A 14,802-nucleotide genomic window follows, 5' to 3' on the forward strand; every position below is an offset into this window, starting at 1 on the left:
CTGCTGGCCTAAACAGCAGTGATCTGAATCACTGACCTGCATTTTAATATATTTAATATATTTTTCCATGAATGTGTATTAAAATATTCCCAGTAGTCTTTTCTCTTGGTGTCAGGAACAGGTGGACAGTTCCCTGCCAGGCCTGGAGAGGTCACTCGCAGGTGAACCTTGGAAGCCTGCTTTATTGTGTGTATTTTGTCCCACGCCTTTCCCATTGTTCTCCTACCCTGTTGTGTCACCTGTTCCCAATTAACCATAATGTGTAGCCCTTTAAATAGGGATCCTTGTGTACCTGTCTTGGTTGGTCATTGTTTATTGTTCAGTGTTTCATGTACTATGTCCTGGTTAAAGTCATGGCTTAGTTTAAAGGTTAGCTAGGTTAGCTTAGTTTAAAGCTTAGCTTAAAGGTTTTGTTTGTTTCAGTTTAGTTAGTGTTATGTTAGTCTACGTGATTAGGTTAGACTTCTTCATGTCTGTCTGTCTGTGTGAATAAAAGCTGTGCTTCTTGATATCCTGCATATGGGTCTGTCTCCATGGCGTGCCGGCACACACACCACCATGGAGGTCTGGGTTCGAGCCCCACACTGGGCAGGGACGCCCGGACATGACACTTAGTTGCGCTGCTTCCAGTAATGTATATTTATGATGAGTATTTATCCAATCATATTTTAGTCAGTGGCTGACATCATGTGTTGCCAGGGTGAAAGAAATCTGCTTTAAGGCCTTCAGAATCCATAGTGCAGGCACCCGTAGCACCAACAAAAAAGAGAAAATATATATATATTTTGAAAAAAAATTTTCAACGATATTCTAAAACCCTGACAAGGCTGTTTCATGCTATAAGCATTATTACCTGTTGCTTACAGTCCCTGGATCACCAGAGTACCCCATGATTTTTAAAACAGATATTAAAAAAAGGACACTTTACTATCATTTAAAGAAAAGTTTAGGTGTCTGGTAGTTATAAGGCATGCACCTTGTGGTGTGAATAGAATAGAAATTTAAATTCAAATCAGAAAATTAGGTAACTATCTTAAGAAGTGTTAAGACACATTAAGTTGCCATGAGAACAACCTTTTAAAAAATTTATTTGTTTGCCTATAGCCTAGATCCTCTAAAAGAAACAATTATTTCTGTGCCGCAAAACTCTTCCCTAATGTCACCCCAATGTTGGTATCGATTGCATACAAATGCAGACTACAATTCCCAAAACCACTCACCACTGGCACGTTCACATGTTTTCCAGTGCAATCTCCTTTGCTTTACAGAACCCTAGCTGCTAACCCCGGCTCAATAATCTCTCACCCAGATAGGTATGCTGAAGAGACAAGGAGAGGATCCTCATATGACTGACTCATTGAATTGTTTTGGTGAGTTTTTGATCAAAACCGCCAAGGCAAGGAGATCACTGAGCAACTGCTCTGGTCACTCAGGAATGGAATGGAGCAGGAATACCTGGTTAATGACCATACATGAGCTTCAGATTTCATGGACTTACTGAGAGCTCATGAGGTGGTTCTCCCACTACCTTCATGACTACCTGTGACTTCCACATCTCATCCTTGCTTCAACCAGGGAGGAAAGTCCTGAAGCCTTGTCCAAAATCAACATCTCCTCAGAGTATCATGAATTTTGAGACATCTTAAGCAAAGAATCTGACAGAACAATAAGCTCTGGGGGATTATTTGAAGGAGATACTGTGACAGGTCTACTTGTCTATCTGTTCTTCCACCTCCCCAATTTCCACAGGATTCTCTTTTTTGGGGGAGAAGGAATAAGAAGGGCTACACTCCTGGCCCATGGATAGCCAATCAAAGCCTCAATCAGATTACAATTAAGTATTGTTAATGCTTTGTTCATCCAAGATTATTTACTAGACTTGACCTTCACTTGACATTTATCTGGTTCATCTGGACATTTATCATTTACCTGGTTTGGAGAGGAAGATGAATTAAAAACTCCATTTATCACCAACACATCTGGTCATTTTGAATATTGTGTTAAGCCATATGGACTATCATTATGCCAACACTATTCAATGCAGTCTTTTCCCTACTGACAGCACCACTCTTATTGTCTTTGGAGACAACCTCCCCTTTGACAAACTCAAGTCTTCTTCCATTTTCCGTCTTCAGCATTGCTTCAACTTGATATTTAACAGCTGTCTTCCCACACACAAGGAAAAAAATGCATCTTACAGTCTCCCCCACTCATCACAACATTTTCCTGGAGTTAACTACAGACACTTTCTTGCCCTGGATGTGTTGCACAGCATTTAAAGAGAATAAAGAAAGTGACAGAAATCACAAATCAACAAAGGTATTACCTTTTACTGCACTCTCTTGTCCAAATTCTCATCTAAACAATGAACTGTAACCCTACCTTTCACAGAACAACCTCCAAAATCATATAACAACTGCCAAAAGAGGTCTAGCTTCAGGGTAGCACTTTCCACCTAGATCAGAGACAACCAATCTGTCATCAGTTCTCATCCTCATGAATTCTCAGCAGTGTTTGACACAGTCAACCACAAGACTCTCTTGTCTACCAACATATACATATATATAACTCATCCACTCCTTCCCTCCCTCAGATACTCACTTATCCCACCTTTGGCCATTGCATGGAACCTTGGGGTAAGTATGGACAATCAACTGTCCTTTTCCTCTCACACTGCTAATCAGATATGTTCATGCTGATTTTTTCTTTACAACATTATAAGGATTTGTGTTATGATCAATCAATAATGAGACAGTGTCAGCAATGATATTAAGTGTACCTTTATGGATTGTGATAACCAGATTCAGTCTGGAATCCAAAAGCCATGACTGGAGAAAATTGCCTGGGGTGTTAAAAGCAGAGATTACAGATGCCTGAGGGTTGAGGGGTACTTGAGTCAGGTTTAGTGACAGCATTCACTTTTCGCTATTCAGCACAAAAAAAAAGAACATGCATAATTGGAGTATGATCACCTACATCAATGTCATGCTCTATGTTGTGCAAGATGAGACATCAGCACAAAGACCAGGGAACCTTGTAGTCAGAAATCTCATGTCCTCCTGACACAGGAGACACAGGCACATTTTCCAGTTTCTTAGGCAAATACAGCAACACTTCATAGTTACTTATAGGTAAATAGAAAACACAGAATTCCTGCTTTTTAAGATAAAATTTTTCGTCTTTTCCTTGCTCAGAGTTGCTGCATTACTAATTTGAAATTTTTATGCTACATTAGGAGCTCTCTGAGATTATTAATAGAAGCTTCAACAACACTGATTTTCAAACTTGAAACTGCATTAAATACCTAATAAATAGAAATCTAATATTGCAAATTACCACAATGCACATCATATAAACATTTTTTACACCTCTACCAAACAAATGTTACAGGGCACTGTTTTAGACACTGACCAGTCAGAATGCCCATGCTGACCCCTGTCCAACAGCAAGAACATCTACAATGGACTTATAGGCATCAGAGCTGGACCATGAAACAATGGAAAACAACAAGTGGTCTAATGAATCACATTTTCTGTTACATCATACGGATAGATGGATGGATGAGTGAGTTGCTTATCTGCAGAAGAGATGGGACCATGGGATGCACTATGGAAAAAGGTAAGTGGTCTAAGGCACTGTGATGTTGCCAGGAAAGATATAGTAAATATAAGATATAGTAATCATTCTTTACATTGTGGTACAAGCATCTGAGGCTATCATAGACTGAAAGACTTTTTTCTAATCTTCAACTGTTTTCCAGTTTACATGTATTTACTTGCTTATTTGAGTTACTATAGACTTCCTATCAACTCAAACCATTGTGATCATTCCCTCATTTTCAGATATTTCTGATGTCTGGCATGAGCATTAAGTGAAACTCAACACATCATGCTGCTGCCACATGATTGGCTGATTGGGCAACTGTGTAAATGAGTGTGTGTGTGTGTGTTTGTGGATTTTTGCAAATTAATTAAAAATCCATCATGGTAAGAATTAGTGCAAGGTCAAGCTGAATTTAGAGGGTGCCAAGAGATGCCAAGGAACAAGAGGAAAAACCTTCAACTTACAGTTCATGCAATATAGGACAAAATGAAAACTCTCCTGCTATAGTTGGTCCTGGCGTGCTGGTCGAAATTCTGTGCCATATGATAAATTTTGGTGTTTCTATGACTTGTGCTTTGGACTGCCCATCACGTTTTAGCAAAAGGAATCAGAAGAAGAAGAAGATGTCACAAGCAGCGGTATCTGCAGTAAACATTGCCTCCAGTGGCCAGTCATTGCAAATATACATTAAACAATAGAGAGACCATCCATTAACATGCTCATGAAGTTTTGTGACCATAGCCAAAAATGTTAGATATTCAAAAATCTGATTGGCTAAAGGCAGCCATGCTTTTGAGAGAAATTCAGTGGTGATGAAAAATCCAGTTACAGATTTACACATTAATGCAGCACAGCAAATTTCAGCATCATCGGCCATCTTTTAAAACATTTATTTTAAGTCTAGTTGAAAGTAATTTGACCAATATTTAAGTAAACTTGTCAGGCATGTTGTTAAGCAATAACATTCATAACAAGCACTTTTTTCATAAAAAGTTAGCTTTTGTACAAATCTATGTATTGTCCCCTACCAGTGAAATGTCAGCAAATGTTCTTTTATTTAAATGGCACAATACATTTATAAACAAAATAACACAATAAACAGTAGTCAAATGAATGTGTCAAATCTGATACGATTTTTTTACAAATTTGATTTGCAGAATTGTTAAACCTATTATTTAACAAAGTATAATACTGTTGTCACTGTAGCAGGTTTACCAGTTACGCCCATTTTCCTATACACCTTTTGTAAAATAAGCATTGTTCTACAGTTTGTACAATGGATTAAAGGGAATTAAAATATCTTAAATCACTTGACAGTTCTTTGTGTAAGATATAAGACATAATGCAGTAAAATATCAATAAAAAAGCAGACAGGGCTACAAAAAAATATTTTAGATGGCTTAATGATGACCAAGTTCTAAATTCAAATGAATCATGCTGAAAAAGGACCTCTAAATAAATATAATAAAATGAAGTAACTGCAAAATTAGAAGCTTTCACAACAAAATAAATCCACCAGAGATTCTTTAAATCCTGGTATATCCTCTTAACATCAATGCCAACAGAAATTACAGCAGTTATAAATGTAACAAAAACATTATAACATGAATAAACATTTGATACTCATTAATATGTGTATTGTGGAGCAGCAGGAGTCAGCTGTTCAGCCAATGTGAAATAACTATGCTGGTGACTATGCTAAGAGTGCATTTTCAACAATCGTAGATTGTGCATAAGAACTATCCAAAAGGCACCTAAAATGGTCTGATAGAAGCAAGTCTAGAGAGGCACCAACAGTTCTGGTGCATTCAGGTTTTAAATAAAATCAATCAATCAAAGGTCACTGGCATCCTGTTTAGAGGTATCAAAAAGAAATTCTATAAAATGTATCCACATACAGTATCTATAGCAAATGTGAATCTACAATAAGCAACATTTTTATTGTCTTAACAGTGTGTATGACTATCTAAAAAAATAAACAGCTGTTATTGCCCTCATACATTTCAAAAAATGTCTTCAGCTTTCCCAAGGGAAAAGAAATCTTGATTATGTGCTAGTGAGCTAAAAAAAACAAAAGAAACCAACAAAAAAAAAAAAAACTGAAACAAAAAATAGAACTGCACTTGGCTAGTTATGTTGCTGTAATTTAAAGTAGTATTTGTAGATTTACATCGTAGAATTACAAATTACCGTAAGTTACTGTTGAGTTTGGTCCACTCAAAAATGTCCTGCTCACACACAATGTCTGTGTTGATAAGCAGGTAGCGGTCACCCACACAGAAGTGCTTCTGACAGGCAGCACATTTGAAACACTCAAGGTGGTAGACTTTGTCACGGACCCGCATTGTCATTTCAAATGCCCGGATCCTCTTCTCACAGGAAGCACACAGCCCATCCTGACCAAACAGTCTGCAAAGGAAAGAAGTTTTTAATGTACCCAAGTCCCACAGTCGGATGTATTGAGCTTCTTTTATCAATCTTTTAGTGAAGTTGTGTGTAAATGCATTTGCATATTTTGCATATTCCAAGCTAATCTAAAGTTTATTTCTGAACTGATTAAAGCAGAGTCTGTTCATACTCAAGCATACATGTTTATCACCTGTAAAGAGCAAAGCATCCCTGAAACAGTTCATTTGTATTTTGTAACGTCTACAATACTCAAATAATTAAGAAAGCTTCTTCACTTAGATAATGCATTAATTTATGGCTTATGTCTATGCACAGACAGACCAGCACATTCTCTGTTTATACAGAAGAATAGTTTTATTTCGCTGAATTTATGGTTTTTGCATGGTTACAAATTTGCAGGATGTTCATGTATGCCAAATCTCTTATGTAAATGCTCTTAGGTATGTTCTTATGAATTACAAATAAATCTGTTTGTATCCAACTTCATCATGTCTGATGCTCAGTCATACATTTTTTAACGTGTGGCTAGAAATGTGGCCGTCAGGTTTAATATTACAATTTAAAAACACTGAAAAAATTTGCTTACCCTATATTAAAATTTGCAAGTACTTTCAATTGCAATCATGGTCCTCAAAATGAGTATGCTTCACACTTACCTTAGGTAATCTCTTCGACACAGCTTCCTACCGAGCTTGTAGTACAATCTTCTGCCAACTTCACCCAGCCGGCAGCCACAAAGGTCACAACTCAGGCAGTCCTCATGCCAGTACTGCTCTATGGCCTTCAAGAAAAAGCGGTCTCCAATACTTTGGTGACAACCACCACACATTAGCATTGATGGAGGAACCTGGAGGACCTCATCCACTAGTTCTCTGGGGAAGGGTAAAAATGAAGGTTATAATTTTTCCTTGTCTTAGTTGCCATATAATAAAATTCCACTTCTTGGTTCAAAGCATTTACTACCAAAGTATGAGTGAGGCAAGTCATCAAGAGAAAACACACAATTAAGAGTTTAAATATAAATTAAATACTTTACAAATCATGCTAATGGTGATGATCATTAGAAAGTAATTAAATATGCTCTTTTCTTTCCCTGCACTCTCTTGCCCAACACTTGTGTGGCAACAACTGTGAAAAGAACAAATTTGGAATAGGCTGCCAAACCAAGACAGTTTAAGATGGAAAAACCCTAGCCTGATCTGATCTATCATGATTTTTGCTGAGTGACAAAACTAGTAGGGTCAGAATATGGCACCAACACAATGAATCCACAGATGATTTGGGGAATATTACTTGGCACACTTTGAGCCTGTTAAAACCGATCATTGCCTGAATACCACAGCTTATTTGAGTATTTGATCTTCTAATGGCTACTTCCAGCAGGATACTGCACCATGTTACAAAGCCAAAGTCATCTCAAACTGCTTTCATGAAAATGACAAGTTGTTGAAATGTTCTTTCGTGGCCTTGCCAGTCCTAAACTAAATCCATTACACCTTTGGGATGTGGTAGAATGGGAGATTAACAGCATAAAAGTGCACCTGAAAAATCTGTAGAAATTGTGTGATGCAATCATGTCAACATGGCCCAGAAGCCTCAAAGGAAACCACAATTTCTTTTCACAAAATGAAACAAAAAAAGAGGCCCTACCCAGAATAGTGTTCCTAATAAAGTGATCAGATTGTTTGTGCATGTGTACACACAAAAAAAATCACAAAATGTGTGTGGAATATGAGAATTAGTCAGTTTTAGTCCCTTCATTTTCACAGGCTCAAAAGTAATTGAACATACTGAAGGAAAACATATTTTGAGGTCACTCTAGAATCTACTGTAACATACATTTCTCTTTTAATAATAATTTACATATCCCAGCTCTCACCACAAAATGGTGATCAAACCAGTCTGTGATCAGGAACTGTGAACTAGCCTACAATTGAGGCGCCAACTCTGGGGATCTTTCTCCCATTCAATGCTTTTGCATTGGCATAGCAGGGATTCAACACCTGTGAGGTCTACCTCCCCTTGGGGGTTTTGTTTAAGAGTATCACCTCAAGGCTTTTGTATAGTCACACCTTCAAGGCCTGCCCACTCAAGGCCTTTAAATCTGTAACGCATGTTTCTTTTCACTGGACTTGGTGACTACAGTACCACCACAGTGTGTTCTGATCTACAATAAAACATTCCTGCTGAACACGGCTTTTGAGTCCCCTGGTCTGCTTCGGTGAATTCACAACAATACTAACATAATTATAAATATAAGGATTTTTTTATTCTCTGATGCAAATCCTTCACAGTTAATGATTGTCTGGTACATGGACAGACATGAACTAAAACCTGCTTTCAGTTGCTGCTTGTTTGTGGATCTTCCTGCCTTCAGTTTTTTCTTCAGTGATTAAAAACTATACTCAAGTGAGGTAATGCCAGGTGACTCACTGCTATTTAAAAACATTTCCTTTCTTTGCCCAAGAAGCTCTCAGGTTTGTGGTATGCTTTGGTTCATTATCCATCTGTTCTGTGAAGCGCTGTCGTTGCAGCACTGACTGAATCTGAGCAGGAACTATAGCTGTATAAATTTTGTAATTCATATCAACAGTCACATCATTAATAAACACCAGTGATCCAGTTCTACTGGCAGTCATACATGCCCATGCCATAACACTGCTTCCACTGTTTTTGACAGATAATATTGTATGCTTTTGATCATGAGCCCTTCCTTTCCATCCCCATACACTTTTGATCATTCTAGCAAAATTTAATCTTGGTTTTATATGCCAAAAATCTAGTTTTAGGAAATGTGCAGGATTTTTCTCTAGATGATTTCTAGCAAATAATCTGGCTTTTCTTTTCTGTTCCTCCTGTATTATCAGGTTTGCCTCTTGCATTAAACCCTGTCTGTCAAAGTCTACAAACACCTTCATGCATGTAAACAATCATACCTCTACCTCCTCAAGAGTGTTCTTGACTTGACTAAAAGTTGTGAAGCAGTTTCTCTTCACCAAGGAAGAAATTTTACAACCATCCACTTTAGTCATCTTCTGCAGTCTTCCATGCTGATCATGCCAGTGCATTCTTTCTTTTTTAATAATGCATCAAACTGTTGATTTGGCCATTAATGTTTTTGCTATCCATTTTATTTTATTTTATTCAGCCTAATAATGGCCTTCCTTCTCTTGCATAGATAATACTTTGGACTGCAAATTGAGATTTCCCCATGAAGAACTATGAAATGTAAATGAAATCAACTTTAAATATTTTAGCTCTTTAATTTGTTATGAAATGACAAGGAAACTGCTCATCAGTCAATTGTCCAATTACTTTTGAACCTGTGAAAATGGTGGGGTTATATAAAATAAATAGATGTAATTCCTGAATGGTTATTGCAATATTTTTTGTTAAACCTCTTGTATTAAAGATGGAAGTCTGTACTTCAGTCACATCTTAAGTGCTTAATTTCATAATTTCTTGTGGTGTTCCTTGCCTTACAATTTCAAATTTATGAACCTGAATGTATATCTGTGTACACACACACACACATTTATATATATATATATATATATATATATATATATATATATATATATATATATATATATATATATACATATATATATATATATATATATATATATATACATATACATATACATATACACACACATACATACATAATATATATATATATACATACATATATATATATATATACATACATATATATATATATATATATATATATATATATATATACACACATACATACATATATACATATACATACATACATACATACATACATACATATATATATATATATTACACACACATTCACTTACATGAATATTCAGGGTTGTTTTGGCAGCAAAAGGGGGACCAACACATCACAGGTGTTAGTCCCCCTTTTGCTGCCAAAACAGCCCTGACCCATCAAGGCATGGACTCCACTAGGTCCCTGAGGGTGTGCTGTGGTATCTGGCAAGATGTTAGCAGCAGATCCTTTAAGTCCTGTAAGTTGCAAGGTGGGGTCTCTATGGATAGGACTTGATTGTCCAGCACATCCCACAGATGCTCGATTGGATTGAGATCTGGGGAATTTGGAGGCCAAGTCAACACCTCAAACTCATTGTTGTGCTCATCAAACCATTCCTTAACCATTTTTGCTTTGTGGCACGGTGCATTATCCTGCTGAAAGAGGCCACAGCCATCAGGGAATACTGTTTCCATGAAAGGGTTTACATGGTCTGCAACAATGCTTATGTAGGTGGTACGTGTCAAAGTAACATCCACATGGATGGTAGGACTTAAGGTTTCCCAGCAGAACATTGCCCAAAGCATGACACTACCTCCACTGGCTTGCATCCTGGTACCATGTGTTCCCCAGGTAAGCCACGCACACGCTCCCGGCCATCCACATGATTTAAAAGAAAATGTGATTCATTAGACCAGGCCATTGCTCTGTGGTCCACTCGCCTATTTTTCCTGCTTCTAACACATTTGTCAAATTTGAGGACAAAATGCTCACTTGTTGCCTAATATATCCCACCCACTAACAGGTGCCATATATATGTGTGTGTGTGTGCATAGGAAAATTTCTAGAATATTTTACACCCCTGATTCAATATTACACACTACACACTGTGAGAATGCAATTCTATTCCTTTTTCCCCATGAGACATTTCATTTTAATTAAAATTCCTAATACTGTCCCTATTGTAAAGTATTGCTTTTTTTTAACTTTAGAAAAAAAAAGTTCACCGTTAGTTGTGGATGTCTGAGTGCCATTATTGCAGTCTGCAATAGGTCCGTACACAAACTCAGTACTTAATAAAAAAGTAACGTTGGGACAACCAAAGTTGTGAACAACCAAAAAGCCACTCACTCGTTAACTTCCAAGGTCTTCCTCTCGATTGTAGATGCCATGGTAGGTGGGACTGGGATTCCTAACTGTAGCAGAACGCACTTGGCGGTGAAACTTCAAAGAGGAAATGCTTAGTCGCCTGTTGGACTTGTGTACACACACACACACACACACACACAAATGAGCACGAACTGTGCGTTAAAAAAACAACAACCCTGCGCCACGCTACAATTCAGCTTGTAGACAGAGTGCTGCAAAATTCGCCCATTTCCAACTGACACGTTTTAACGTCCTGAAGATGCACAGAGAGGTTATGAAACAGTCACACACCACTAGCTGTAGACGTATCTCGTTGCTGTCAGGGAGGAAAAAAACAAGTAAATCCCGAACTACTGTAATGAAATCGCAAGCTTACGAATACTGAAAGTCAAACATCATGAAGAGTGCTCGGCATTTTCTTGTCATGTGCTACAACTACATGCGGAACTCGTGTCCTTCGTTTTTGTACTGCAGGTATTTTTAAGAAGCCCCACCCACCCAGGCCGTTCTGCTTTCGTTTCCCACTTCCTGCTCACGACAGCTCGACAATGAGGAAAGATACAGCGGTTTTACAAGGAAGCAGTGAGCGAGTCGTGACACACTGGGTCTCTGCAGTTGCACGACTTGCAGCACCCCAACGGTTCAGATCTAAGATACGAAGCTAAAATGTCAACTTTTGTAATACATTGTGGAGCGTTTTCTCTTTAGCTCATGTGAATCTAGCCTTGTTTGTTTTATAGAGAAGGAAAACTTTGAAAATCATGGCATGTTACAATGTGCTAATAAGGTTGATTTCACACTATACGCGCTCATACATAAGTATGAGAGAATTATCCTTATTAAAATGTTAAGGGCCAAATAATACTATTAAATTATATATCATTAATTAAATTAAATTATATTAATTAAATTACATACCATGGCAAGCTTACATTTTGAACATTCAGTAGCTACTGTTGAAACTTTGACAATAATTAATTACTTAAATTACTAAAAAAAAAAAAAAGTTAACTAACTCATCTGAACAACTTGGATTTTAGTTTATTGCAATTCACCATGCTGGTAATATTAAGGCCTGATAATACGAAATGACAGTTTGTATAATATAAGTTTAGTTTAAATTAGATGTTTTATTCCATAATGTAATGTTTTAGTATTTCACATCTCAACACAGTGTTCACTTTCTTAAAACTATTTTTGTAGGCCCTTAAATTCTCTTTACATCCATCTTTGACTGATATGGTGGAGGAAAAAAATCTTATCTGCTGCCAGTGCCACTGCCAGGTTTACTGAAGGAGAGAGGCAACTGGACCTTGAGATAAAACAACTTATTCAGTGTGGTTTGACCACTCCCATTTTCTTGGGGGGCATTTCATCGCCTGTAGCCAGCACAGAGATAACAGAAAGCATATTTATTGCTAGCTAAATTGGAACTAACTCCACTGAAATTATATTGGAGAGAAACTTTCCTAAGGATAATTGTGGTAACAATTTTCACACACACACACACACACACACACACACACACACACACACACACACACACACAGAGAGAGAACCTGAAGAAAAACTAAATGTTACAAATCTGACTTATATGAGCTAATATAAACCTTAACATTGCAAAAGCACATCATCTGAGCATTATCCTTACTGCTTTTTAGTCACTAACCATTTCCTACCAAAAATATCATGGCAATGAGTAAATTCATATAAACCTTCATAAAGATACAAGCTGACAGAACTAAAGACTAATTAACTCTCTCTCTCTCTCTCTCTCTCTCTCTCTCTGTGTGTGTGTGTGTGTGCATGAGAAATGAATAGATTTGAATCTGAATGAGACACAAGCCTAACCCTAACCCTAACCCATACTACAATAGCCTTAAGTCTGACACAGACACAGCAAACACAAAGCAATACTGAAAACAACCCATTCACCCCATAAATTAAAAGTTCTGCAAACACCTTGCCCCATTTTAGTCATGTATACTTTACTTATTTTTTTTTAGTTTTTTCCAGCTGCAAATATATCAGTTTCAGACACATATTTGCATGAATTAATTTAGTTCAGAAATTAAAAATCACAGCTTTAATTTTGTCATGAAAATTGAACCACTGAATTGTTTTTTTTTTTTTCAGTTTGGTACTAAATAGTATTTGTGGTGTCTTGAAGCAAGGCTTCATGCTGCTAACCTCTTGGCTTAGCTGGTGAAAAATTATATGTGTTTTTGCATTTCATATATGTTGTGTTTCATTACAAAGTACATTCCAAACACTGCCTGTTGGAGTACCTGTACTACCATTTAAAGTTCTTGTGCCTAGAACCCTAGGGTTTTCCAAATATTACCTCTAACACAAAACCAAGAGATTTCATATTTTACCTTTGATAGTCAGTATCACTCCAGTTTTAAATATTTTATTGGTTAATGATAAGAAAACTATCTACTAAACTATAGTTCATTTATAGATCTAAAGTTATTTATAATTTTTAAATTACAATCATATATGTTTTCCAGTAACTCATCTAACTACATTCAATTAAAGTTATTATACAAAAAACTATGCTAAAACTGTGTAATTCATTAGCCACCAAATGATTCTTTAAAGACCTTTTAGCAAACAGTAATCTGTCCAGTAATTGGTAATTGATGGAAAGAACGTGGTAAATTACCAAATTCTACCCAGGATTTCCTCATTATTAATATATTCAGTGTTTTGTTCTAACCATTTATGTTAGAACATTATGCTATCAAGAATGCCCAGCATTTCCTGTGACTTGGAGACAGCAAACACAATGAAATGAGCACAGAGCAACTTTTTACACCCCTTTGCTTAGCTTTTTTGCTGTATCATCAGTAGCTGGATTTCTCCAGATGGCTCTGCATGATAATACAATGGTTATTGAGAAAGTGTACTGTGTTTGATGTATAGTAGTTAGGGTGAGGATGGCCAACCTGAGGGCACAGTACATTAAGGAGAATAAAATTAAATGATCATCATAATATGAAATATGCTATTTGAAATCATCTGTAATAACAGGAATGATCTAAAATTCAAATTATTTTAATATTTAAAATAAAGTTAAATCAAAGTACTTTGACAAGCAAGTTAATCACTAGTTGACAGAAATTCATCAAATGCTTGTCAAGTGGACAAGGCTGACTTAAATTTTTAGGGTCACTGCTGTCATAAAAATTTTAAATCAATGGAAATTATCTTCCCATCCAGTAATGCCACAAACATGGCAAGCACCATTTAAAAAAAAAAAATCAGAAAAAGGTTAACGCAGTAGTCCCCGAAACTAGTGAGTATTTTGCATACACTGCAACAGCCTTCAACTGAAATTGGGCACTGGCAGGAAGTAGGGTCAACAGGGTCAACACAACTGGCAGGAACCAGGGACAACAGCAGGAAGTGGGGTCACTACCACCAGCAGGACAACAGATATTCTGCAAAAAAAGAACAAGAGAAGAATAAATATCCAACCATTCATGCCAAGTAGGAAAAAGTCCAGTCTGTTGTACTTTTAGTTTGCCCCATTAGTTAGCTGATATATGGAGTTAATTTTGTGTCGAATGTTTCAAATAAATTTTAAAAAATTCACATGCAAAATATTATCAAAATGTAATTTGTTTTATAAATGCAAATAACGAGAATCAAATAAAATTTGAATTTTTCAAAAAGATGATCTGATTCACATTATTATTTCTGCCTAATTTCTATATTATCTCCGACACTTCTGCATGTATACTTTCAAAATGCTTGTTATGAAGAATTTACTGTAGATTTTCTTTCTTAAATAATGGCCCTCTGAGCTTGGCATCTGAGACCATTTCATATGAAAATGAATATAACATTGTTATTATAATGGCCAGGAAATTAGACAGAAAATCCTATTT

The 14,802-nt window shown here is 36.6% G+C and overlaps 1 protein-coding gene across 5 annotated transcripts; it reads right to left on the reverse strand.

Moving 5' to 3' along the window:
• Positions 1–4,639: 4,639 nt before the first annotated feature.
• lmo2 (LIM domain only 2 (rhombotin-like 1)) lies at positions 4,640–11,427 on the reverse strand. 5 transcript variants are annotated; one of them, XM_058388500.1, is made up of 4 exons: positions 11,283–11,427; positions 10,889–11,014; positions 6,669–6,884; positions 4,640–6,012 (listed from the first exon to the last, which is right to left on the reverse strand). In XM_058388500.1, exons 2-4 carry the CDS (start codon positions 10,927–10,929, stop codon positions 5,790–5,792), a joined length of 480 nt encoding a protein of 159 aa, XP_058244483.1. In that variant the 5' UTR covers positions 10,930–11,014; positions 11,283–11,427; the 3' UTR covers positions 4,640–5,789. The 5 variants fall into 5 exon arrangements, with proteins under 5 accessions (XP_058244483.1, XP_058244485.1, XP_058244484.1 ...); XM_058388502.1 differs by having other exon boundaries at positions 10,889–11,006; positions 11,283–11,407; XM_058388501.1 differs by having other exon boundaries at positions 10,889–11,006; positions 11,198–11,407.
• Positions 11,428–14,802: the final 3,375 nt, after the last annotated feature.

The sequence above is a fragment of the Hemibagrus wyckioides genome, linkage group LG04 (assembly GCF_019097595.1).
Source record: "Hemibagrus wyckioides isolate EC202008001 linkage group LG04, SWU_Hwy_1.0, whole genome shotgun sequence".
Classification (NCBI taxonomy): domain Eukaryota; kingdom Metazoa; phylum Chordata; class Actinopteri; order Siluriformes; family Bagridae; genus Hemibagrus; species Hemibagrus wyckioides.

Bases quoted from the DNA above. Each gene is read 5' to 3' on its own strand.
- lmo2 (XM_058388500.1), bottom strand. From the start codon at position 10,929: ATGGCATCTACAATCGAGAGGAAGACCTTGGAAGTTAACGA. The intron at 6,885-10,888 runs GTGAGTGGCTTT...ACCCTTCCCCAG, and splicing joins AAGACCTTGGAAGTTAACGA to AGAACTAGTGGATGAGGTCC. The intron at 6,013-6,668 runs GTAAGTGTGAAG...TTTCCTTTGCAG, and splicing joins TGTCGAAGAGATTACCTAAG to ACTGTTTGGTCAGGATGGGC.